The 25,827-nt window shown below is 46.2% G+C and overlaps 1 protein-coding gene across 1 annotated transcript in view; it reads right to left on the bottom strand.

Moving 5' to 3' along the window:
- The window catches only part of LOC132381027 (glutathione S-transferase Mu 1-like), a 54,001-nt gene that overhangs the window by 8,305 nt on the left and 19,869 nt on the right, over nt 1-25,827 (bottom strand). The window contains exons 2-5 of the mRNA XM_059950129.1: nt 23,612-23,687; nt 20,658-20,722; nt 17,105-17,186; nt 12,937-13,037 (exon numbers count right to left, since the gene is read on the bottom strand). Of these exons, the coding sequence (XP_059806112.1) occupies nt 12,937-13,037; nt 17,105-17,186; nt 20,658-20,722; nt 23,612-23,687 (324 nt within the window). The remainder of the gene's footprint in view (nt 1-12,936; nt 13,038-17,104; nt 17,187-20,657; nt 20,723-23,611; nt 23,688-25,827) is intronic.

Raw genomic sequence — 25,827 nt, 5'->3', positions numbered from 1 at the left:
TTGAATCAGCCACCATACCAAGCAACCAGCACTTTCATGTAAGAATCTCCTTTGAATTTACCCTCTCTCACCTTAAATGCCTCAAGCATTAAACATTTTGAGCCTGAGATTAAGATACTGCCTGTCTACTTTTTCTATGCTTCTCAATTTCTATGACAGGGGTTCTCAACCTTTTTCTATGCCATGGACCCCTACCATTAATCAAGGGGTCTGTGGATCCCACGTTGGGAACCCCAGCTTTGAGATCTTCCCTCAGCTATTCCAGAGAAAACAAACCAGGTTCGTCCAGCCGCTCCTCATTCCCTCTCATCCAGGCAGAATCCTTGTCTGCTTCCTCTCCAAAGTAATGTGGTGAGCTGAAATGGATGCAAGACTCTATAAAACTCTAGCTACCAGAACACCCTGACTCAAACTCAGTTCCTCAACTAATAAAAGCAAGCATGTCAAATGCTTTCTTTACCACCCTATCACTTTCAGGGAGCTGTGAACTTGACTCCAAGATCCCTCTACTCGTCGTCACTATTGTGGTCAACATCAACAGTGTGCTGCCCCTTTACATTTGATCTACCAAGGTGCAACACTTCACATCTGGCTGGATTAAATTCCATCTGCTATTTTTCCACTCGTATCTGCACATGATCCATAGACCATGTATTCTTTGCCAGTCTTCTACACCATCCACACCACCACATAGCTTTGCATCATCTGCAAACTTGCATATTACAAGCAGCAGAGTTCCCAGTACAAATCCTTGCAGAACACCACTAATTGTAGACCTCCAACTAGAATAACTCCCTTCGACCTCCATCTTCTCTTCTATGAGCAAGCCAATTCTGGATCCAAGCAGTCAATTCACCATGGATCCCATACATCTTAATCTTCTAGAAGAGCATTCCAAAACATCAAATACCTTACTAAAATCGTTGTAGATAACACCTACATTTCTACCTTCAATCCCTTCCTCACATTCTTGAAAAACTCAAGTTGGCAAGTCATGACTTGTCCTGCACAATGGTAGACTGACTGATCAATCCATGATTTTCCAAATACTCAAACACTATCCCCAAGAATCCTTTACAGTAACATCCCTAGCACTGACATGAGATTCATTGTTCTATAGTTTCCAGGATTTCCCTGGTTCCCTTCACCTCATTCACCAGTCGTCCACAACCTTGTCTGTGGCTGGAGGGGACAAGAAAATATTGGTCAAGGCCCCAGCAATCTCATCTATGGACTCTTCATTAGCCTTAAGTCTATGCCATCAGTGCTGGAGGACTTAGTCACTCCAAGAGATCCGACACTACCCATTTCTTTATTGTGAAATGTCATAGCAAATTAGTACATTCGACACAGATCTCCCCATCCTCCAGGTCCTTTTCATTGGTAAATACTGATGCAAAGTACCCATTCAGGACCTCACCCATAACCTCTGCCTCCAAGCATGTTTCCTTCATTATCCTCTAGCAGTTCTACCCACTCCCTATAAGTTGGCACCTTTTCTTTTTCTTTTCCTTTATATATACTGTACCGTTATTAATCACTTAGTTCTAGTAAGCTCTATAAAGTGAAATCATTTAATCACACATGGTGTACTGTGTTAATTGGCGGGGTTGGGGACATCACACAGCATTCACACAACCTGATTATCCAGTCTGGCGGGGCCGAAGGCTCCTCCCCCTAGACGGAGGCGAGCTGAGCGAGCCTGAGGCGACCCAGGGAGCTACACAACTGTCCCTAATCTGCTTTCACATCAGTTCCGTAAGGTCCTGGTGGCCATTGGTTGGGGGTGTGGGGGGGGGGGGGGGGGGGGTTCTGTAGTACAACTCCATGCAGTATTTTAGTTCTTTTTTTTAAAAAACAGAAGACTTGTATCACTTGCTGCCCAATAACTAAGAGAACACAGTCTGAACAGCACCAGCCAGGTGGTTGGGCTGGGAGTATTTGTTTAACAGAGAAACCTAGATACAGCACCATCTGCTAGTAGCTCCAATCTGCTAACTAAATTTGCAGATGATTGGCCTTATCTCAAATAATAACGAGGCACCCTACACAGAAGAAGTCATCACCCTGACACAATGGCGTCAAGAACACAACCTCTCCCTCAATGTCACACAAACAAAGGAGCTGGTTGTGGACTACAGAAGGAACGGAGCCAGGCTCACCCCCTATTGATGCCAATGGGTCTGGGGTTGAGAGGATGAACAGCTTTGAGTTCCTCAACATACACATTACTGAGGACCTCCCTTAATCTGTACATACCAGCTTTGTGGTATAAAAGCACAACAGCACCTTTCATCTCAGATGGTTAAAAAAGTTTGGCATGAGTCCCCAAGTCCCAAGGACTTTCCACAGGGACACAGTTGAGAGCATCCTGACTGGCTGCACCACTGCCTGGTATGGAAACTGTACTTCCCTCAATCGCAGGACTCTGCAGAGAGTGGTGCGGACAGCCCAGCACATCTGTAGATGTGAACTTCCCACTATTCAGGACATTTACTGCAACAGGTGTGTAAAAAGGGCCCAAAGGATCACTGGGGACCTGAGTCACTCCAATCACAAACTGTTCTAGCTCCTGCCATCTGGGAAACTATTGTAGCATTAAAGCTAGGACCAACAGGCTCTGGGACAGCTTCTTCCACCAGGCCATCAGAGTGATTAATATACACTGACACAATTGTATTTCTAAGCTATACTGACTGTTCTGTTGTACATCTTACTGTACATATTACAAATTTCTATTTGCACATTCAGATAGAGACATAATGCAAAGATTTTTACTCCCTGTGTGTGTGTGTGAAGGATGTAAGAAATAAAGCAATAGTCAATTGGAGGAAACATTCTGCTACCAAGCCAGGAAGGTATGGAACAACTCCTTGCAATGGCACCACCTTCTGGGGATACTAACAACTGCAAGTGTTACCATGGCAACATTAGTCAATCCTCTCAATAGACCACAGACGCACACAAAAAGGTTTCTGCAGATGCTGGGAATCTTGAGCAACACAGAGGAAAGCCTTGGGAATTCAGCAAGTCAGGCAGCATCTGTTGAGGAAAACTATCGGTCGACCTTTCAGTCCTGATGAAGCAGGCCGGCCTGATACATCTTCTGTTTATTTCCCTCCATTAATGCTACCTAACCTGCTGAGTTCCTCCAACATTTTGTGAGTTTCTCCATAGACCAGATGCTCAAGGTCAAATTTCTTGCATTTAAACAGAAGGCTTCTCTCAAAACATGATACAAGAACTTTACTGGCAAAGGAGGAGTATTATGCCACCAAGCAGCCAATAGGCTGGTTAAGATGAAAGTCCTGAGGGATATTCTTAGACAGCTATCAAATCGAATGATTATTACTTACATCCTATATATGTATATGTAAAAACCTTAACATTACGTCTCTGTCTACATGTGCAATTTATAATAAATAGTATGTACAACAGGATAGTCAATATAACAGAAGCAGTTGTATCACCATGAATTAATCAGTCTGATGGCCTGGTGGAAAAAGCTGTCCTGGAGGCTGTTGGTCCTGGCTTTAATGCTGAGGTACCATTTCCCAGATGGTAGCAGCTGGAATAGTGTGTGGTTGGGGTGACTTGGGTCCCCAAGGATCCTTCGAGCCCTTTTTAAGCACCTGTCTCTGTAAATGGCCCGAATAGTGAGTGGGAAGTTCACATCTACAGATGTGCTGGGCTGTCCAGAGTCCTGCGATTGAGGGAAGTTTACCAGGCAGTGATGCAGCCAGTCAAGATGCTCTCAAATGTGCCCCTGTAGAAAGTCCTTAGGATTTGGGGGCCCATACCAAACATCTTCAACCATCTGAGGTGAAAGAAACGCTGTTGTGCTTTTTTCACCACACATGGTATGTACAGGTCATGTGAAACCCTCGGTGATGTGTGTGCTAAGGAACTTAAAGCTGTTCACCTCTCAACCCCAGATCCATTGATGTCAACAGGGGTTAGCCTGTTTCCATTCTTCCTGTGTTCCACAACCATCTCCTTTGTTTTTGCAATAACCAGGACATCTTAGATTTTAAATAATCAATGGCATTGCTATATTTAAAAAATACTTGCAAGCCCACAGCCTTTCCCAAACACTGTGATAAATTATCGGACAGCAGCGAATGATCAACCAACAAGAGTGAAGATTATAGTATAGAGGAACAATAATCCAGTTGCAACAACCCAAACCCTCTTTCTTTCACAGCAGCAAATAGATTTGGCTCTTTAATCCTGTAGTTGTTGCTTCAGAGTACATTTGAGTTCTCTGGTACTTAAAAAACATGAAACAGAACATACAACATGAAGCACAGTACAAGCCTTTAAGCCTACCAAGTTGTATCTACCGTTTACCAAGACGAATCTAACCCGTATATTAAAAAAAACCTTATAAATCTAATTTTCTTTTTCAATATAAAAGCTATGCCTTTTAGTGTTCTACCCGGGGCAGGGGGAACAGATTCTGTCCACCCTCTATCTGCCTCTCAATTATACAAATCCACTGATGAGTGTTGGCTCTTTAGTCTACCCAAGTGTGTTGCTTAGCAACCAGTGTACTTCAGAAAGTACAAGCAATTTTCTGCATTACAATTCATTTATACTAAAACAGAGTTAGAACCGAATACAGAACAGTACAGGCCCTTAACTCAACAATGTAGTGTCAACCACTTAACCAACTCTGTGATCACTTTAACCCTTCCCTCCCACACAGCCCTCAAATTTTCTTTGATTCATGTGCCCATTTAAGAATCTCTTAAATGTCCCTAACATATCTGCCTCTACCGTCACCCGGGGGGGCGGGGGGAGGGTGAGATAAAAAACCCGACTCAGTCATTCTCCCCCCCCCCCCATATCAATTCCTCCAGTGACCTTGAAGTTAGATATTTCCACCCTGGGAAAAATTCTGACGCCTCTATTTATGCCTCTTTATCACAAACACCTCTATCAAGTCACCTCTCATTCTCCTTCATTCCAAGAGAATAGTCCTGTGGTGAACTATGTGCCTGTCGGGACACGCCCCTGCTGACTGCTCCTGTGGCTCCTCCCACAGGCCCCTGTATAAAGGAGACCTGCGGCCTGAAGATCGGCCTCAGTCTCCAGGACCTTGTATGATAGACACTCACTCCTGGTTCCTTCTTCCAGTCAATAAAAGCCGATATCTCGCCTACGTCTCAGTGTGAGTTATTGATGGTGCATCAATTTTATTGACTGGAAATTTTAAAACATGGAACCCGTTTTGCGTCCGGACCGGTTGGATTTGGACCCTCAAGACCCTGACGCAGCTCTGGCTTTTGAACACTGGCTTGCATGCTTCCAATCGTACTTGGCGGAGCTTCGTGCGACTGAACCCGCCGTTATGCACAGAATCCTACTCTCGAGGGTCACCCCCAAAGTTTACTCCATTATCCGGGACCTGCCGACCTACGAAGGGGCACTGGACGCCCTCAAACGACAGTACCTGCGGCCGGTGAACACCGTCTACGCAAGACATCGCTTAGCTACCCGGCAACAGCGGCCTGGCGAATCGTGCGCTGAGTTTCTCCGAGCACTACAGACACTCGTCCGAGCTTGTGACTGCAAGACGCTCACGGCAGAACAGCATGCGGAGCTGCTGGTGCGAGACGCCTTTGTGACGGGACTGAGGTCAGTGTACATGCGCCAGCGGCTGCTGGAGAACTCGGATCTTGCCTTAAGCTCGGCGATAGAGAAGGCCAACGCTCTAGAAGCTGCGCGGCATAACGCCGACGCTGTCCAGTCGCGCGATTCCCCGCCGGTTTCGTGGATGCCTCAGACCCCGCCACCGCCGGCTCCCGGGAGCGAATTCGCCAACGCCGCCGCCAGTCGCCATTCCACGAGCTCCCCGACCCAGACCATGGCTGTGGCCCGTAAGCAACTCGTGCCTTGTTATTTCTGTGGCCAAAAGAAACATCCTCGACAACGCTGTCCAGCGCGAGAAGCGACCTGCTCCAGCTGCGGAAAGCGGGGCCACTTCGCCAAGGTCTGTAAGTCTCAACCTCGAGCGGAGTGCAGCGCTGCGGGTGAAACGTGGGGGCCGCCATCTTGCATGCCGGGATGTGGGCGGCCATCTTTGTCGACGTCAGCACGCCGCGCCCCCGATCCTCGGATGCTGACCGGGTACCCCGGATGTGAGCGGCCATCTTTGTCGGCGTCAGCATGCCCCGCCCCCGACCCTCCGATGCTGACCGGGTACCCCGACGGCGATCCAACTCTGGCCACTGTGACTCTCGACCAAAGCGCCCCACACCAGCTTGCAAGATCCATGATGGACATCCAGGTGGAGGGGCATTGGACTGGATGCCTGTTTGACACGGGCAGCACTGGGAGTTTTATTCACCCGGACACAGTGCAACGCTGCGGACTTGCAACGCGGCCGGTCAGTCGGCGGTTCCATTTGGCCTCTGGGTCGCAGTCCGCAGACATCCGGGCGGGTTGTGTAGCGACTTTGGTGGTGCAAGGCACAGTATATCGGGACTTTGAACTGCTGGTCATGCCTAATCTGTGTGCACCTGTGCTATTGGGGCTGGACTTCCAGAGCCATCTCGAAAGTGTGACTATGGTATACGACGGGCCCCTCCCACCACTCACTGTCAAGAATCCTCAGTTTTGTGGGACTTCTTCACATACCCCGCTACTGACCACACACACACACGGACACACACATCCCATCCAGAACCAGGCCAACAGCTGCGCTACCGACACTTGCAGCCTCTCCACTCTCAAGATCCCTCCCCCACCGCTGTTCGCCAACCTGACCCCCGACTGTAAACCTGTGGCAACCAAAAGCAGGAGGTACAGCGCGGGGGACCGGGCCTTCATTCAGTCGGAGGTGCAGCGGCTGCTCAGGGAGGGGATCATTGAGCCGAGCACAAGCCCTTGGAGGGCCCAGGTGGTTGTTGTTCGGACTGGGCAGAAAAATAGGATGGTGGTGGACTATAGTCAAACCATCAATAGGTTTACGCAGCTTGACGCATACCCACTACCCCGCATCGCGGATATGGTCAACCAGATTGCTCAGTATAAGGTGTACTCGACAATAGATCTGAAATCCGCTTATCACCAGCTCCCCATCTGCCCAGAGGACCGCCCCTACACCGCCTTCGAGGCGGGCGGCCGGCTCTATCACTTCCTGCGCGTCCCTTTCGGTGTCACGAATGGTGTCTCTGTCTTCCAGAGGGAAATGGACCGGATGGTGGACCAGTACCAACTGCAGGCCACATTTCCCTATCTGGATAACATCACCATCTGTGGTCATGACAGGCCAGATCACGACGCCAACCTCCAACGGTTTCTCCAAGTGGCCGCAGCTCTGAACCTTACTTATAACAGGGACAAGTGTGTTTTTGGTACCACCCGCCTTGCTATACTTGGGTATGTCGTGGAAAACGGGGTTATTGGGCCTGATCCCGAACGTATGCGCCCCCTGTTAGAGCTCCCTCTTCCCACCACTCTCAAGGCCCTCAGACGGTGCCTGGGGTTTTTTTCCTATTACGCCCAATGGGTCCCCCATTACGCAGACAAGGCTTGCCCCCTGGTCAAGTCTACCTCGTTTCCCCTCTCTGCTGAGGCCTGCGCGGCCTTCAACTGCATTAAAGCGGACATTGCCAAAGCTACGATGCATGCAGTGGACGAGACCGCTCCCTTCCAAGTGGAGTGTGATGCCTCCGATTTCGCTCTGGCTGCTACCCTTAATCAGGAAGGCAGACCAGTAGCATTCTTTTCTCGCACCCTCCAAGGCTCTGAAATTCGGCACTCCGCGGTGGAGAAAGAAGCCCAGGCCATAGTGGAGGCTGTTAGGCACTGGAGGCACTATCTTGCTGGCAAAAGATTCACTGTGCTGACCGACCAGCGCTCGGTTGCGTTCCTGTTCAGCAACCAACAGCGGGGCAAGATCAAAAATGATAAGCTTTTGCGGTGGAGGATAGAACTCTCCACCTACACCTATGATATCCTGTACCGGCCTGGCAGACTCAATGAGCCCCCTGATGCCCTATCCCGGGGAACATGTGCTTGCACACAGCTCGACCAGCTGTACGCCCTTCATGCACAACTTTGCCATCCGGGGGTCACCCGATTTTACCATTTTGTGAAAGCTCGGAACCTGCCGTACTCCCTGGAGGACGTCAGGACGATGACCAGGGACTGCCAAATTTGTGCCGAGTGCAAACCGCACTTCTACTGTCCTGACACGGCACAACTTGTCAAGGCCACCCGCCCTTTTGAACGCCTGAGTGTTGACTTTAAGGGCCCCCTTCCCTCCACTGACCGCAATGTCTATTTTCTCAGTGTTATTGACGAGTTCTCACGGTTCCCCTTTGCCATCCCCTGCCCCGACACCACTGCCACGTCCGTCATAAAAGCCCTGCGCCAGCTCTTCACTCTGTTCGGGTATCCCTGCTATATCCACAGTGATAGAGGGTCCTCCTTTATGAGTGAGGAGCTGCGCCAGTACTTGCTAGCTAGGGGCATTGCTACCAGTCGGACCACGAGTTATAATCCCCGGGGTAATGGCCAGGTAGAGCGGGAGAATGCCACAGTGTGGAAGGCCACACTTTTAGCCCTCAAGTCCAAAGGGTTGCCGGTCTCTCGATGGCAGGAGGTCCTCCCTGAGGCACTGCACTCTATCCGCTCTCTGTTATGTACGTCCACCAATGCCACCCCTCACGAACGCCTATTCTCTTTTCCCAGGAAGTCTGTCACTGGGACCACCCTACCAGTTTGGCTGACGTCCCCGGGGCCAGTGCTGCTCCGGAAACATGTGAGGAGCAATAAATACTCCCCGCTGGTGGAGAGGGTTCACCTTCTCCATGCGAACCCCCAGTATGCTTACGTGGTCTTACCTGATGGGCGGGAGGACACGGTCTCCATCCGCGACCTGGCACCCGCAGGTGCAGCAGACCACTACCCTGAAGGCTCTCCGGTAACTGTGAACCCTGCACCAGAGGTGACACCGTACTCACCAGGCCCTACACAGACTCCTCACGACACTTGTATACCGGGCGTTTCGTACGCATTTATACCAGGTGCCTCGCACATGCATGAGGGATCACCGGCGCCTAGTGGGCAAGAACACGCGCAACCCCCGTCCCCTGTGCAATCGCCAATGTTGCCGGCACCTATGCGGTCACAGCCGGTGCTACGTAGATCGCAGCGACAGATTCGACCGCCTGATCGGCTTGACTTGTAAGAACCTTCGCTACATGAGGACTTTTTCAAACGAAGGGGGGGTGAATGTGGTGAACTATGTGCCTGTCGGGACACGCCCCTGCTGACTGCTCCTGTGGCTCCTCCCACAGGCCCCTGTATAAAGGAGACCTGCGGCCTGAAGATCGGCCTCAGTCTCCAGGACCTTGTATGATAGACACTCACTCCTGGTTCCTTCTTCCAGTCAATAAAAGCCGATATCTCGCCTACGTCTCAGTGTGAGTTATTGATGGTGCATCAAGTCCTAGTTCACACAAACTTTCCTCATAAATTAGTTAAATTTCGGATACTAATTGCCCATATTATAGAGTTTTTAAAAAACAATTACCATTGTAAAGAATCCAATTTCTTTTCCCCTCTTTTGGTATCAACTCCATTTTGTTCCCCTTTTTAGCAGGGGTTCCCTATTTATTTATTTAAATGCCATGGACCCCTACCATTAGCTGAGGGGTCTGTGGACCCCAGGTTGAGATCCTCTGGGTCCCAAAATCTGGTGGCCCTTTGTCACTGTAAGGACTTAGAAGAGTGCTGCCTATTGTTGCAACTGGTACTGCAGGTTAGAGTGAAGATGCCCTTCAGAGGAACTCAAGTTGTTCAGGCAGCATCTGTGGAAGGAAAGAATCCCAATGTAGGTTTTCAAACCGAAACATCAACGATTCCTTTCTTCAACAGATGCTGCTTGAGCCACTGAATTCTACCAGTTCACTTGTTACTCCTGTGTCTCCATGCCTTTCAGAGGTGGTGGGGGGAGGAGGTGGTAAGGGCCTTTCTCTCACTGCCAACACACAGCCACTAAACTTTGCAAAACCCCAGGACCTCACAAGCCCAAAATCTGCTGCCAACACAGCCAGAGTTTCACAATTAAACCTTGTCAAGTACAAACTTCTAGTCAACACACACAATATGCTGGAGGAACGCAGCAGGTCAGGCAGTATCTATGGAAGGGTCAACAGGATCCTTAGGCCAAAATGTGGACTGTGCTCTTTTCTTCTAGATGGCCTGCTGAGTTCCTCCAGCAATTTGTGTGTATTGCTGTGTGCACTCCTCTAGGTTTCCAGCACCTTCAGAAACTCTTGTGTTTATGATCTATTAGTCAATTCCTGTCCACCACCGAATTAGAAACCTCACTCCCCATTGAATTTCACATGCTTGGATAAAGAGGATCAATTAATAGGATCAGTGCAAATGAGGTATTTTAACCCACCGCTCCTCCAAAGGCCTGGCACTTTCCCCAAGCCCTATTTAAAACTAACTCTTCTAATTGCACTTATCATACAAGGGTCATCCAAAAACAACAGTGTCCAAAATTGTTAACTTATTTACTTTGAAGCGCAAAAGAATCATCCAGGGAACAACCTCTCATTATTAAGGGTCCTTATTTCCCACTCACAACGTTGCCTGATTGGGAGGACTATGCAGCATCCACACCAGGATGACCAGACTCAAAAACAATTACTTTCACCAAGGTCAGAGTTCTCCCACCACTCTACAAACAAGGGATAGGGTTCCTCTTGTCCTCACCTACCACCTCACCAGCCTCCGTGTCCAGCATATAATTCTCCGAAACGTCCGCCACACCCAACGGGATCCCACCACCAAGCACATCTTTCCCTCCTCCTACTTTCTGCAGTAATCACTCCCGATGTGACTCTCTTGTCCATTCGTCCTTCCCAGCACTTATCCTTTCAAGTGGAACAAGTGTCACACCTGCCCCCAACACCTCCCCTCTAACATCCAGGGCACTAAACAGTCCTTCTGGGTGAGGCAACACTTCACCTGTGAATCTATTGGGGTCATTTACTCTGTTCATTGTTCCCTGTGTGGCTTCCTGTATATCAGTGTATACCACCATAGATTGGGAGGCTGCTTCACTAAGCAGCTATGCTCTATCTGCCAGAACAAGCAGGATCTCCCAGTAGCCACCCATTTTAACTCAACTTCCCATTCCAATATGTCCATCGATGGCCTCCTCCACTGTCGTGATGAGGCAACACTTAGGTTGGAGGAACATCTTGTATTCCACTTGGGTAGCCTCCAACCTGACGGCACGAACATCGATTTCTTAAACTTCTGGTATTGCCCCCCCCCCCCCAACCGCACCCCCCCTTCTCCATTTCCCATTCCCTTTTCCCTCTCACCAATCAACTTCCCAGCTCTTTACTTCATCCCTCCCTTCCAGATTTCCCCATCACCTGGTGGTTCTCTCTCCCGTCCCCCCACCTTTTAAACCTACTCAACTTCTTTTCTCCAGACCTGCCGAAGGGTTTCAGCCCGAAACATCAACTGTACTTTTTTCCCCCCCCTGCACAGATGCTGCCTGGCCTGCAGAGTTCCTCCAGAATTCTGTGTGTGTTACTTTCACCAAGCAGCAAAGCTTATTACCACACCCCCACCACCACTACTTTCTCATTTCCTGTCATTCACCGTATGTACAAATTCTCCTGTCATGTACAGCAGATTTTGGTTAATTGGGCCATTTGTTAATCAGGACAGCTGCTTATTTGGAACAACTCTTAAAGAACAAAAACAAAAAATAGCTGGGATTCCCTTTCTTTATTTGGGACACCACCACTTGCCTCAATTAGGCTGCAGTGTTGCTGAACATCTCCTAATGAGTTTCAGTAGTGTGCACATCGTGTGGCCCTCAAGACACTGCACTGTGCTCAGAGCAAACAGCTTTGCTTATGTGTTTGTGTTAAGAAAGCAGCATTTTTGCTGCTGAAAGTTGGCGAGTAATAAACAGCATGACAATTCAGAACAGTTCTGCTCACCACAGTCTCAAGAATTCAGGCTCAGGGGTACCAGAAATGGCCGGGAGTGAAAAACACTTCCACTACCTCAACAAAATTAGAAAACCACAAAGAATTTAAGTATCAGCAACCATCTTTAATGTTAAAATGAAGATTTGGAGGATTCAATTGTCAAAAGCATAGTTTGAAGACAGTCCACTATCTGCACTAGGTGCCCGCACTGATTTAGTTCAGTCAAAAGAACAAGTCAGTGTATACAAAATGAATTCTTCTGTCGATAACTATGAGGACCTTATCCTCATGATTTATTTAGTACTGTGGTAATTTTAGTGGCATTCTAATTTGTTCTGCATTTCATTGAAATTTACAGGAGGATGCCGTTTCCTGTTTGACAGTGCCGCCAGCTACACCTCCAACAGTACCGAGGTCACCGCAGGGTCCTCAGCCAGGGACCACCGCTCTCTGATGTTTCGCTCCCTGATGCCTGGTACATTGTCATTTAACTACATCATTTGTTACTTGGTTAAACAGCAGTTTGTCCTTTTCTTCCCCCCCAAAAAAAACACCTTTCAAACTATTTCCATGAAACTTTGGCTAATTGGGGCAGCCACTTCATTGGGCCAAAAACGTACTGGTCACAAAGTGTCCCAATTAACCAGAATCCACTGTATTACATTTATTTTTTTTTACTATATTCTTCATCTTAATATCCTGCATCTGATCCAGAGTAACAATTATTTTATTTTCCTTTATACTTATGTACTGGAAATGACATTAAACAATCTTGAAGCCTGAATGTTGAGGCAGGACACACTCCTGATTCTAAACCCAGCATGGTTAAGTTTTTCACCGTAGCACAGCCTTAAAACTTTTAAAGGCACGCATTAAATACAATTAAGTTTCCCTTTCTGCCCTGCGAAAACAAAACAGCAATGTATTGACTTATCAGCATTGGTGCCGGACTCACGTAGTCAGGGTTGTAACACAATCGAACAAGGGACATGCGGAAATCCATCGCCTGGTTTTCCATCAGATCGACTCGAATTACCTCTGCCTCAGTCTCACCAACTGCACAAAAGAATACAGACATTTAGATCCAAGAGAAAGAATGCCAGGAGTTCACACCAGACTATAGCAAAGACTGGTCCTCGCCAGCTTACATTCACCCAGAAAGGTTGTTTCTCAGTGGGGGAGTTCAGGAACTCAGAATTCACGGGCGTTTCTTTAAACCAGGGATGAGGCAGAATTTCTTTAGTTAGAGGGTGGTGAATTTATGGAATTCTTTGCCACGGATGACCGTAGATGCCAAGTCATTATGTTTATTTAAAAAGGATGTTTGATAGGGTCTTGATTAGCAAGGGCATCAAAGGTTACAGGGAGAAGGCAGGAGAATAGAATTGAGAGGGATAATAAATCAGCCAAGATGGAATGGTGGAACAGACTCAATGCACCAAAGAGCCCAAATCTGTTCCTACGGCTTATGGATCCCTTAGAAACTTGGCTGTATGGATTCAAAACTGGCTAGCCCACAGAAGGCAGAGGGCAGCAGTAGATGGTGTGCATTCAGCCTGGAGGTCAGGAATCCATTCTGGGACCTCTGCTCTACAAATGATTTGGATGAGGAATTGGAAAGTAGACCAGTGAGCTTTTAGGAGAGTTTGCTGGTGTTGTAGAAGGTAAGCTACAATGAGACACTGATAAGATGCAAAGCTGGGCTGAGACATTCAGAGGCAGAGCAGAGTGATGATGGCACTAAACAGCGACTCCTTTGCGTGCATCTTTGGAAACAGCTGGATTTCTACCTTTGATATCTCTTTTTACCCCCCCTTTCTTTTGAAGACCCTGACCTGGAGTTACACTCCGACTTCTGTTCTTTGCGGGAATGGGACCCACTCTCAGGGTCTCACAACCGGCTGCTTTCGATATGCCAAGGTCACGGCCTACAAGACTAACGCACCTTCAGGGTAATGGATTTTCGTGGGTCTAGAGGCGGACGGATTCAAGGCTGGTGCCGCTGCAGGCGACTGTTGCGTCGCAGGAGAACAAGGAAGACAGGAAACAGTGGGCTTGCTGCTGGCTGGGTGCCCAGAGGCACAGAGCCTGGAAAAAGTGATGCAACAGACTTTTACACCATAAATCAGCAAGTTGTTCTGTTACGTCTCCCCTCTCACTGTGAAATGGGGACAGCTCTTTTTCCCTTATTGGTGTACAGAGAGTCTGTGGTATGGTGAATACCAGCTGTAAGAGTAGACTTTGGGGGTACTGCAAGTCTGTGTCTTTATTGATGTTTTGCTGCATGTATGAGTACCCTGTGGTGTGGGGGGGGGGGGGCGCAGATGCTTTTTTTTTGCTGGTGGGGGGGGGGGAATCATTGCTTTGCTGCTGCTAAAGCGTGGGTGGGGGAGAGCTGGGGGGACTTCGGGGCTGTAACATTTTTTTGACACCGCTGTTTTCGTGGATGTTTGCAAAGAAAAAGAATTTCACAATGTGCATTGTATACATTTCTCTGGCATTAAATGTACTATTTGAAACCTATTGAACTGTATTTGGCACTTCAATCAGAAAGTGTGGAGCAAAATATGTTGATGGTCAAACTTGTAGGCAGAGTACAAGGTTAATGGCAGGGCTTGCAGCAGTGTGGAGGAACAGAGGAACCCTGGAGTTGACAGATCCCTTCAGAGCTATGGTTATGAAGGGGAGTGGTGTGTGGACCTTTGTCGGTCAGGGTATTGAGTTGAAGACCCATGAGGTAATGTTGCAGCTCTGTAGAAGCCTGGTTAAACCACACTTGGAACATTGTGTTCAATTCTGATCACTCCATTATACGAAAGATGCAGAAGCTTTACAGAGGGTGCAGGGGAGTTTCAACAAGACGCTGTCTGATTTAAGAGAACAAGTCTTATGTAGAAAGGTTGAGCGAGCTAGGGCTTTTCACATTGCAGTGAAAGAGGGCGCGAGGCGACTTGAAAGACGTGGACAAGATTTTGAGGCATAGACAAACATCGCCTTCTTCCCAGGGTGGCAAGTGCCTGGACTGCATTGTTGGGGCATTGTTTGAGGCTGATTATCTATACAAAAGGTACCTTAGAGTATAGTAATGGTGATTTCCTACCAATTAGGAAATAGTGGATTTTACTATAATGAGGAAAAAAATGAATAGATATGTAACAAAGTAGAGGAAAGTCGATTAATGATGACTAAGCATTGGATATAATGAAATAGTGGTGGAACGTCAATTAATGGGGATTAAACATAAATGGGTGTAATGAGGTACATCTCTACCAAAGGAGGTGCAAGCCTCTCCTTCCCTCCACTAGCTTGCAGGTCACCAATAGGCCTAGCCCCAGTCCGATCAGGGTCACGTGAAGCCACTGGAGCAGGTGGGGGATGGTTGTACGAGTCCTACTTATGCGCCTTCTGATGCCAGGCAGACAATCTCTGAAGAGTATTGATAATGGCTGGGGTCACCCATCTTGTAAAGACACCGCCCAGGATTTTGCAACGACAAACCAGTTCCATAGAAAATTTGCCAAGAACAATCATAGCCATAGGACCATGATCACCCACATCACGACACGGCACATGATGATGATGATAATGATGTAATGAAATAGGGGAATGGCTGGGTCGGAGTTATTCTCCGATCTTGGAAACCCACTTGCAAATGTATTGCCAAGATCGGAAACAAGTCAAGCCAACCATCAACCACCTGAGCTACACATTTTCTGAGTTATTTCCAGATTGGGGAATTTCTATTAACGAGGAGGAAGCATACATATGCAATGAGATAGAGGACTCATTGATAGGTCCATGGATGAAAGACGTTGGAGGGTAACGGGCTGTGTCAGAGGGAGGGGCATGGAACTCTTCAGTAACCTACAGAGGACCTGTACAATGATTACTTCAGGAGTGGTGGTGAGCAGCACACATCCATACCCAGCTACTCCAGGTGGTGGCAGTAGTGAGCCAGATTCTTGAACCACTGCAACTCTTAAAGAAAAAGCTCCTCTTCCTTGGAACATAGAAGATTGACAGGAGATTTGATAGGGGTATACAAAATTATGAGAGGTATAGACTGAGTAAATGCAAGCAGGCTTTTTCCTTGAGTTGGGTGGGACTACAACCAGGCCATGGGTAAAGAGTGAAAAGTGAAAAAATTAAGGGGAACACAGGGGGAAACTTCTTCACTCAGAGGGTCAGAGTGTGTGGAACGAGCTGGTAACACAACTGGTGCATGCAAGCTTGATTTCAATGTTCAAGTTTCGATAGGTAAATGGATAGTAGAGGGGGTGAGAGCTATTGTGCCAGAGGCAATTTAAATGCTTCTGCATGTCATGGACTAGATGGGCTGAAGGGCACGATTCTGGGCTGTACTTTTCTATGACTATTTATTATCGGTGTTAAAAGGGAGAAAGGGTCGGTCATGAATTAGCAGTTGTCACACTGTGCAGCACCTCTACAGAACTCCATATTCCAACAGAAATTTTCTACTCATTTTCTTCATTATACAAATATAACCTGCTCCAGAAGCGGACTAAAGTTACGCTCTGCTTTCACCCAACTTCAAAGTAAGCGCATGCACTTATAAGGGTAGTAGAAATTTTAATTTAAAGGACATTGCCAGGACTTGAACAAAACCTGAGTTATAGGGAATGGTTGAACAGGTTAGAACTTATCTCCCTGGCATGTAGGAGAATGAAAGATTTCATAGAGGAATACAAAATTATGAGAGGGATAGGGAGGCTTTTCCAATGAGGTTGGGCGAGACAGTTTAAGGGTGAAAGCTGAATCACTTCGGGGAACCTGAGGGGGAATGTCTTTACTCAAAGGGTGGTGCAAGCATGGAACAAGATGCCAATGGAAGTGGTGGATGCGGGTACGATTTCAACATTTAAGTTTAAATAATTTCATCGATGGGAGGGGTTTAGGTCTGGGTGCGGGTTGATGTAACTAGACAGAATAACAGTTCAGCACAGACCAGATGGGCTGAAAGGCCCACTTCTGTTCTGCAGTGCTCTACAACTCTAATTAAGTGTGCACTCAAAGGAATTTGAATTAGGGTGAATCCCAACTTGAGCTATTAGAAGGGTGGTCAAACGGCAACTGTTGGAGATTGCAAAGGAGACCGATTTTACCAAGGTTGTGTTTCCTTGCAATGTACCGCAGGATGGCATTACTCTGCGTGATCTTTGTTTCTCCATCGATCAAATAAGGAAGCTGAAAAGAGAAGCACAAGGTCAGAACGTCTACAGGAAAGCATGTGACATCTTACGCATTTTTACTGTGCCATTTCTTGGAAATGCTCACTGACACGTCATGAAAATTGGTGTTTTGCAGAAGCAGTACATTGCAATACATAAAATACTATCAATTACAATACAAAATACACACACAAACAGTAGTCAGCGGGTTCAGCATGCGGGGATTCAACCAACCGTGGATTGGGAAAACCCAGAACTTCTCTCTCCAGCACTCGTTGTTTGAGCATGTACAGACTTTTTTCTTGTCATTATTCCCTAAACAATACAGTATAACAACTATTTACATAGCATGTAATTTGTATTAGGTACTATTAGTAAGTCGGAACAGGTACATCTGGTATTATTTAGCGTCAGTTAGTCAAACGTTTGTCTTAGTATATATTTGAATAATTAAACCACTGCATTGCTTAGTAATAATTGTAGCTTTCATCCAGGCAGGACCTTTCGTATGCTCCATTATTCTCTTTATCCTTTAAAATTGTTCCGATCGTTGACTGACTGTAGCCTAACGCTTTTCCAATGACTGATGGTGTTTCACCTCTTTCTGATCACTTTATTATTTCCACTTTATTTTCAATCGTGACTGTTTTCCATCAACGGAACAGAAACACTGTGGATTCAGCAGCCGCCGCGGGCAGCGGGTCCCGAGCTCCACCAGGTCCATCGCACTGGTTAAATAAGGGACTTGAGCATCCACATTCTTTGGTATCCATGGGGGTGGGGGAGGAGGGGGTCCCAGAACCAATCCCCCACGGATAAGGAGGGCCAACTGTACTACACAAAAGTCTTTGCCACATGTATATAGCCAAGGTGCTTAAGACTTTTGCACAGTACCGTAGTAATTTTATGTATTGCACTGTACTGCTGCCGCAAAAAACAAATTTCATGACATATGTGAGTGATGACTAAACTAATTCTGCTACGGTTCTCTGTTGTGGACTGAAAGTGGGAAGAGGGCAAGGACAGGGAAGGAGCAGGAAGCACCAGAGACACACTGTAATGATCAATAAACCAATTGTTTGGAATCAAATGATCTTGCCTGGTGTCTCAGGGCTGGGTGTGTCTGCACCAAAGTCACCCTCCAGCCTGGCACTCCTTCTCTGCCACCTGTCCCACAGCCTTCACACGGCACTCCACCCTCACTCCCAACAAGTCTACAAACTGGTTCTTCACTCCATGTTGACAAATACAGTACTGTGCAAAAGTCCCTCGCTATACAAGACTTCTTCACAGTACTGTAGACACTGTACATCCATACACACACACACAGAGCAAAAATAACTCAGAAATCTGATGTAAATGGAGAAGCTGTTCCCAAAATGCTGTGTGTGTTTTCAGGCTCCTGTACCTCCTTGATAATGGTAGAAATAACAAAAGGGCATGTCCTAGGTGGTCTTGGTTCTTATTGATGGATTCTGCCTTCTTGAGGTACTACCTATTGAAAATGCCCTCAGTGATGGGGAGGCTAGTGCCCATGATACAGCTGGCTAAGTTTACAACCCCTCTGCAGCTTTCTCCCCCCCCCCCCGTCCTGTGCATCGGTGCCTCCCTACCACACAGTAATGCAAACATTGTTCACCATTCCTTCACAAAGGGGAGGCCAGTGCCCACAGTGGAGGTGGCTGTGTTAATAGTCTGTCTGTTCGAGCACACTAACAATTTGCAAAACTCCGCTACCAGTGTCTCAAGCTCTGAACTTCCATCCCATGTCTCTCCGCAAACCTGCCTCGTTTGCCAAGCTTCTATAGACAGACAGACATACTTTATTGATCCCGAGGGAAAATGGGTTTCGTTACAGCCACACCAACCAAGAAAAGTGAAGTATAGCAATATAAAACCATAAATAATTAAATAATAAGTTAATCATGCCAAGTTGAAATAAGTCCAGGACCAGCCTATTGTCTCAGGGTGTCTGACATTCCTTGGGAGGAGTTGTAAAGTTTGATGGCCACAGGTAGGAATGACTTCCTATGACGCTCGGTGTTGCATCTAGAGAGCAGATAGAGAGAGATACATTCTGATTTCATGTAAGCTGCCAGTAAATGCTTTGGTACACCTGGAGCATTGTCCCAGAGCACATCCTACACAGTCAAGAAAGCTTGCCAATGCTTCTCTCTTCTGAGGAGGCTGAAGAGAGCTAGACTATGCAGATCAGTACTCATGACCTTCTGCAGGTGCACGGTAGAGAGCATCATAACATGCTGCATCACTGCATGGTAAAGAAAGTACACTGTCACAGACAGGAAGACTACAACGTGGAGTCAAAACCGCTCAAACACACCACCAGCACCAGCCTGCCCGCCATCAGGGACGTACAAGCAGGAAGGTGCTGCAAAAGGGCCAGGAACAGATTGAGGATTCCACCCACCCACTCACGGACTGCTTCTCCCACTCCCATCAAGCTGAGCAGCATCCACACCAGGACCACCAGACTCAAAAACAGTCCCTTCCCTTAGGCCAGCACCACCTTTTTGAGGGATTTTCCTCACCACCACTACATCCACATCACCTAGCCACACACACACACACACACACACTCACTAACAGTTGCAGGTACATTTGTGTAGCCTTGTGTTCTGGGGCTGTACACTCTGGTCCTCAACATCCCCACTCTCACAAACATCCTGTCCACATCCACTCTACCTATGCCTTTCAATATTTGATAGGTATCAATGGGATTCCCCTTCATTCTTCTGAACTCCAGCAAGTACAGGCCTAGAGACAAACATTCCTCAAATGTTAACCCTTTCATTCCCAGGATCATTCATGTAAACCTCCTCTAGACCCTCTCCAATGCCAGCACCTCCCTTCTTAGATAAGCAGCTCACGTCTGTTCACAATGATCCAAATACAGACTAATACCCCCTGAAAAGCCTCAGCTTGAGTAGAAGATTTATTCCACCACTGTGTAACATTTTAAAGCAAGTAGAAGTGTGCTTTGAGTACAGTTGTCCAGAAAATTCACCAGAGCAGCACCACTGTGGATCTCTAAATCCAGTGCAGTGACAAGCAACATACAATGGAGAAACTGATTTCAACAAATGGTGCAAAGATAAAATTATAATTTTTCTTTAAACCCAATCAAGTTTTTGCAAGGAAGCTTGAAGAAGTTTAGATTCAGATTGATTTATTTATCACATGTGAAATGGGTTGTTAGTGTTATCCAACACAACCCAAGATTGTTCAAGGGGAGGGGCAGCCTGCCTAGTGTCGCTATATATTCTATTAACAACAGAGCATGTCCACAATGTTCAGCAGAACAGTACAATCAGCAACAATACTACAACACGAGAGACAAAACAAGAACATTAAAAAAAGACACTTTCCTTCCCCCGATCCACCCACACACAGCCCTCCATCCCAGGACGGGCCTCCAAAGTCCAAGATAAAAAAAAAGATGAAGGTGGGGGCTGGTGTCGGCACTTACATTCGGGAAGTCAAGTCCGAGCTTCGGCTTTACGTTAAGCCAGGTGCTCTTGTCGTAAGTCGGAGCTTGGAGAAAAAGATACACATTGCCATGTTTACAAAAATGCATTTCAAACCATTGTCCAAGTAACTGAGCAAGTCGAACAGAAGAAAAATGAAAACATTTATACTAAAAATTGCATTTTTGAATTGGAAAGATGCACAAATAATATCCCGCCGCTCTTTTCCAGGGCAGCAAGGTGGTCATGAATATAACGCCTGCACTCAGCGGCTACCTTATTAGGCACCTGCTCTGCTTATAAAGTGACCATTGAGTGTATGCTCATAGCCCTCTGCAGCTGTAGGTTCAAGGTTTGACATGTTGTGCATTTACTGTAATGCACGGCTACGAGTTTCTGTTGCCTTCCCATCAGCTTGAAACACCGTCCATTCTCCTACGATATCTCTCATTAACAAGACACTTTAGCCCACAGAACTGTCGCTCACTGTTTTTGTGTTTTTTTTTTAAACCACTCTCTGTAACCTCTGGAGTCTGTTGTGCATGAACATCCAAGATCAAGATCAGCAACTTCTGAAAGATTCAAAACTCCCCAGCTGGCACCAATCATTCCACCATCATGGCTGTGTGTGTGGTAGGTCATGTCTGCCTAATCTAATAGTTTTGAGGATGTCACCAGAAAAGTTGCTGAAAGCAAGACAGTGAATGTTGTGTACATGGACTCCACCAAGGCAATTGACATGGTCCACTTGGAAGTTTGGTCAAGAAGGTTCAGTCACTTGGTATTCAGGATGAGATAGTAAATTGGATTAGATATTGGCTTTGCAGGAGAAGCCACAGCGATAGCAAATGGTTACCTCTAGAACTGGAGGCCTGTGACTAGTAGTGTGCCACAGGGATCGATGCTGTATGTTCTTACTGGTCATCTATATCAACAATCTGGATGATAACATGGCTAACTGGATCAGCAAATTTGCAGATGACACCAGGAGGGGGTGTGGTGGACAGCAAGGAAGACTATCAAAGCTTGCAGGGGAATCTGGATCAGCTGGAAAAAAGGTCTGAAAAATGGCAGATGGAATTTAATGCTGACAAGTGTGAGGTTTTGCACTTCAATAGGACCAACCAGGGTAGGTCTCACAGTGTGGTAGAACAAAGGGATCTAGGAATATGGGTCTGTAATCCTTTGAAAGTGCTGGCACAGGTAGATAGGATCATTAAGAAAACTTCTGGCACATTGATCTTCGTAGATCAAAGTACTGAGTACTGGAGTTAGGATGTAACGTTGAAGTTGTACAAGGTGGTGGTGAAGCCTAATTTGGAGTATTGAGTGCACTTTTGGATTGAATGTAAATAAGATTGAAGAGTACAGAGACAATTTTAGAGGATGCTGCCAGGACTGGAGGACCCAGATATAACAAAAGATCAAATAGGTTAGGACTTTATTTCCTAGAACATAAAAGATTGAGGGGAGACTTGATAGAGGTATATAAAATTATGAGGGGGTATAGATAGGGTAAATGCAAGCAGGCATTTTCCACTGAGACTGGGTAAGCAGAAATCCTAGGCCAAGGGAGAAAGGTGAAATGCTCAAGGGGAACATGGAGAAACTTTTCACTCAGAGAATAGTGAGATCATACAACGAGCTGCCAGCGCAAGTGGTGAATGCAATCACGATGTCAACATTTATGAGAAGTTTAGTTAGGCACGTGGATGGGAAGGGTATGGAGGGCTATGGTCCGGATGCAGACTGATGGGACGAGGCAGATTAAATACTTCAGCACAGAATGGTTAGGCGGAAGGGCCCGTTTCTGTACCGTGGCCTTCTACGGCTCTAACATCACTTAGATCATATTTCTTCCACATTCTGATGTTCATCTGAACAATAACTAAACATTATTAATGTGTACATATTTAGTTGATTAGATATTTACATTTACAAGCGGTGTATCTAATAAAGTAGGCACAGAGTGTATAACCCTGAACATGCCAAACCATTAATATAATTAATACTATGAAGTTCCTGTGGATTTTAAAAATTTAGGCAGTCAATTCCTGCACCACTGTTGGCTTGTGGGATTGCTGACAGCCGAAGAAGATTGGGAATTGCTTTGTTGAGCACCTCAACTCCATCGACAAATAGCAGAATTTCTCAGTAGCCAACCATTTCAATTCCTATCCCCTTTCCAACAAATCGGTCCATGGCCTCCTCTTCTACCACAATGAGGACACTCTCAGGATGGAGGAACCACACCTCATATTCCCACTGGGTAGTCCTGATGGCATGAACATCGATTTCTCCAACTTAGTTACGTTTTTTCTTTTCCTTCCCATTTCATTTCCCCACTCAGGCCCCCAACTCTTCTACTCATCTGCCTAGCATCTCCCGCAGAATCCCTTCGCCTTCCTCTCTGCCATGGTCCACTATCAGATTAATTCTTCAGCCCTCTCCCACCTCCCAACTTCTTGCTTCAGCCTCCTCCCCCACCAACCTTGCTTCTCTTATCCCCTTTTAGCTGTCCTCCTTCCCCTCCCTCCACATGTTTAATCTGGAGTCTTCCCCCTTCTTTTCCAGTCCCGATGAAAGGTCTTGGCATGAAACGTCAACTGTTTCTTTATTTCCATAGATGCTGCCTGCCCTGCTGAGTTCCTCCAGCGTTTTGTGATTTTGTGTGTGGCACTTTGGAGTATTTTGGGTGGGAGGTGGGGGGGGGGGGGGGAAGAGTTAACAGACATATGGAAAAAAATGAAATGAGATAAATGTAAATGGGTGCTCAATAACTGGGGTGGACTCATTGGGCTGAAGGCCTGTTTCTTTGCTGCAACATTCTATAACAAATCAAACACTAATGGCTGAAAATGCTACACAAATGAGTCACGAAACATTTTAGTTATTAAGCAAAAACCTGATTTCAGTCTCCCCCCCCCCCCCCCCCCACACACACACACACACTTACCATCTCCACAGCAATAGTGCTTCTCTTCATAAGCTGTCCCGGTATATTCCAAGAGCAAGCGGATTGGCTGAGCCAGCTGTGACAGATTCAGAACATGTCATTAATTGTAATGGCCAACAGGAGAGGACCTACTTTTAAGATTATCAGATGATTAGAAGGGATGTCAGAAATAGTTATATTTGCAAAAATGCACTCTCAGGAGTGGTAAAAGAGGCAGGCACATTAGGGACATTTAAGAAATTCTTAGATAAGCACATGGCTGGAAGAAAACTAGAGGGTTATGTAGAAGGGAAGGGTTAAATTGATCTTAGAGTAGGTTTAAATGTCAGCACAACATTTTGGGACAAAGGGACTGCATTGTGTTGTATGGTTGTTAAAAGTTGTAATGTAGAAAATTACTCAACTTTAGTGATTTTTTTTGGTGAGCCTCACATTTTGGTAAACTGGAGAGTGGCCACCCATTAGTTCATTAATAAAATTATAAGAGGTATACAATGCTGTACAGAAGTCTTAAGTATATATGTCTATGGTGCCCAAGACTTTTGCACAGTCCTGTGGTAATTTCATGTATCGCAGTGAACCGCTGCACAAAAAAAAAATCATGAAGTGTGTGAGTGATGATAAACCTGGGTCTCTGTTGTGGACTGAGAGTGGGAAGGGGGCAGGGAGAGGGGAATCTCTTGGGAAACAGGGAAGGGAGAGGGGAAAGAGAGGGAAAGACCAGAGAGATTCTGTATTGATCAACAAACCAATTGTTTTGAATCAAATGACCTCTCCTGGTGTCCCAGGGCTGGGTACGTCTCCACCTGTGCCACCACTGTCCCATGACACACCTCCGTCACCTGTCCCACACCCCTCTTGTGGTGCTCCACCTGCACCACTCTCAACATCCTTTGCCCTAACCTGATTTACAAACTCACTCTCTGCTCCACGATGACAAATACAATACTGTGCAAAAGCCTCAGGCACCTGAGAGAGGCACATATACACACACACCCACCCAAGACTCTTACAGAGAACTGCAGATAGGGGAGAGAGTCGGACTCTTTATTCTTCAGGACAGAATCCTAGAGGCCACAGCTTTAAATTGAGGCATAACGTTTAAGTGAGACTTATCAGCTGTTTTTAAATGAACAATCGCAAGTCCCTGTAAACACACTGCAAGGGGTTGTGGTGGAAGCAGATATTGCATAATAGCAGCATTTAAAAGCATTTAGATGGTACATGAATTTGCGGGGAATGGACAGATTGGAAACATTGGCAGGCAGATGGTTTAGTTTAATTTGGCACAGTTGTCAGCAAGCATTGTGGATTAAAATGACCTGCCCTCAGGTCTAGGGCAAGCTCCCAAGAGCAAACAGCATTGACATCTACATAGATATGGAAAACCCCTTCACAGCAAAACCTAACTGTTACATAAATGACGTATATTGAGTCTAGATTTTTTTTTATTATTTAGAGATACAACATGGTAACAGACACATTCAGCCGGAGGTACAGGAACCTTAAGTCCCATACCACCAACTTTAGGAACAGTTATTATCCCTTAACCTACAGGCTCCTGAACTAGCGTAGATAACGTCACTCAGCTCAAAGGATCACGGAACACAATCATTGGACTCACTTTCAAGGACTCTACAACTCATGGTGTCAGTATTATTCACTTATTTGTTGTTTTATTTGCAAAGATTACCACCTTCTACACTTTGGTTGTTCATCATTTCTATGTAACAAACATGAAAAAAATTGCTGGAAATCCAGAGCAACACACACAAAATGCTGGTGGAACTCAGCAGGGGTGGAGTTTCAAGATGGCGACGTAAGCATCTGCCTTTTAGGCGCTCTTTATTTTTTTAACTATAATCACCCTTTAATTAGATCTTTTCGAACTTAATCATATGAGTTGCTACCTTTGATTGACCCTTTTTTCCTAAAATAATAGTTGATCTAATCTTGTCAAACTTAAAATGGCTACAAGTAAGAAATCGGCTAAGGATCCTGTATCCATCGACGCAATTTCTGGTCTTTTGGACATTAAACTGGATGTTAAATTTGCGGGTATGGAAGGTAAATTGGACAATAAACTGGATGCTAAATTTGCGGGTCTGGAAGGCAGACTAGAAGGTAAATTGGACAGTAAACTGTTAAATTTGGAAAGGAGGATTACTTCGAAAATATCCGATCTTGAAGGAGTTGTTAAATCGCTTGAAACTAAG

This window comes from Hypanus sabinus, chromosome 25, assembly GCF_030144855.1.
Source record: "Hypanus sabinus isolate sHypSab1 chromosome 25, sHypSab1.hap1, whole genome shotgun sequence".
Classification (NCBI taxonomy): domain Eukaryota; kingdom Metazoa; phylum Chordata; class Chondrichthyes; order Myliobatiformes; family Dasyatidae; genus Hypanus; species Hypanus sabinus.
The sequence above is the reverse complement of the archived record's forward strand: the minus strand, read 5'-3'. Positions and strand labels throughout refer to the sequence as shown.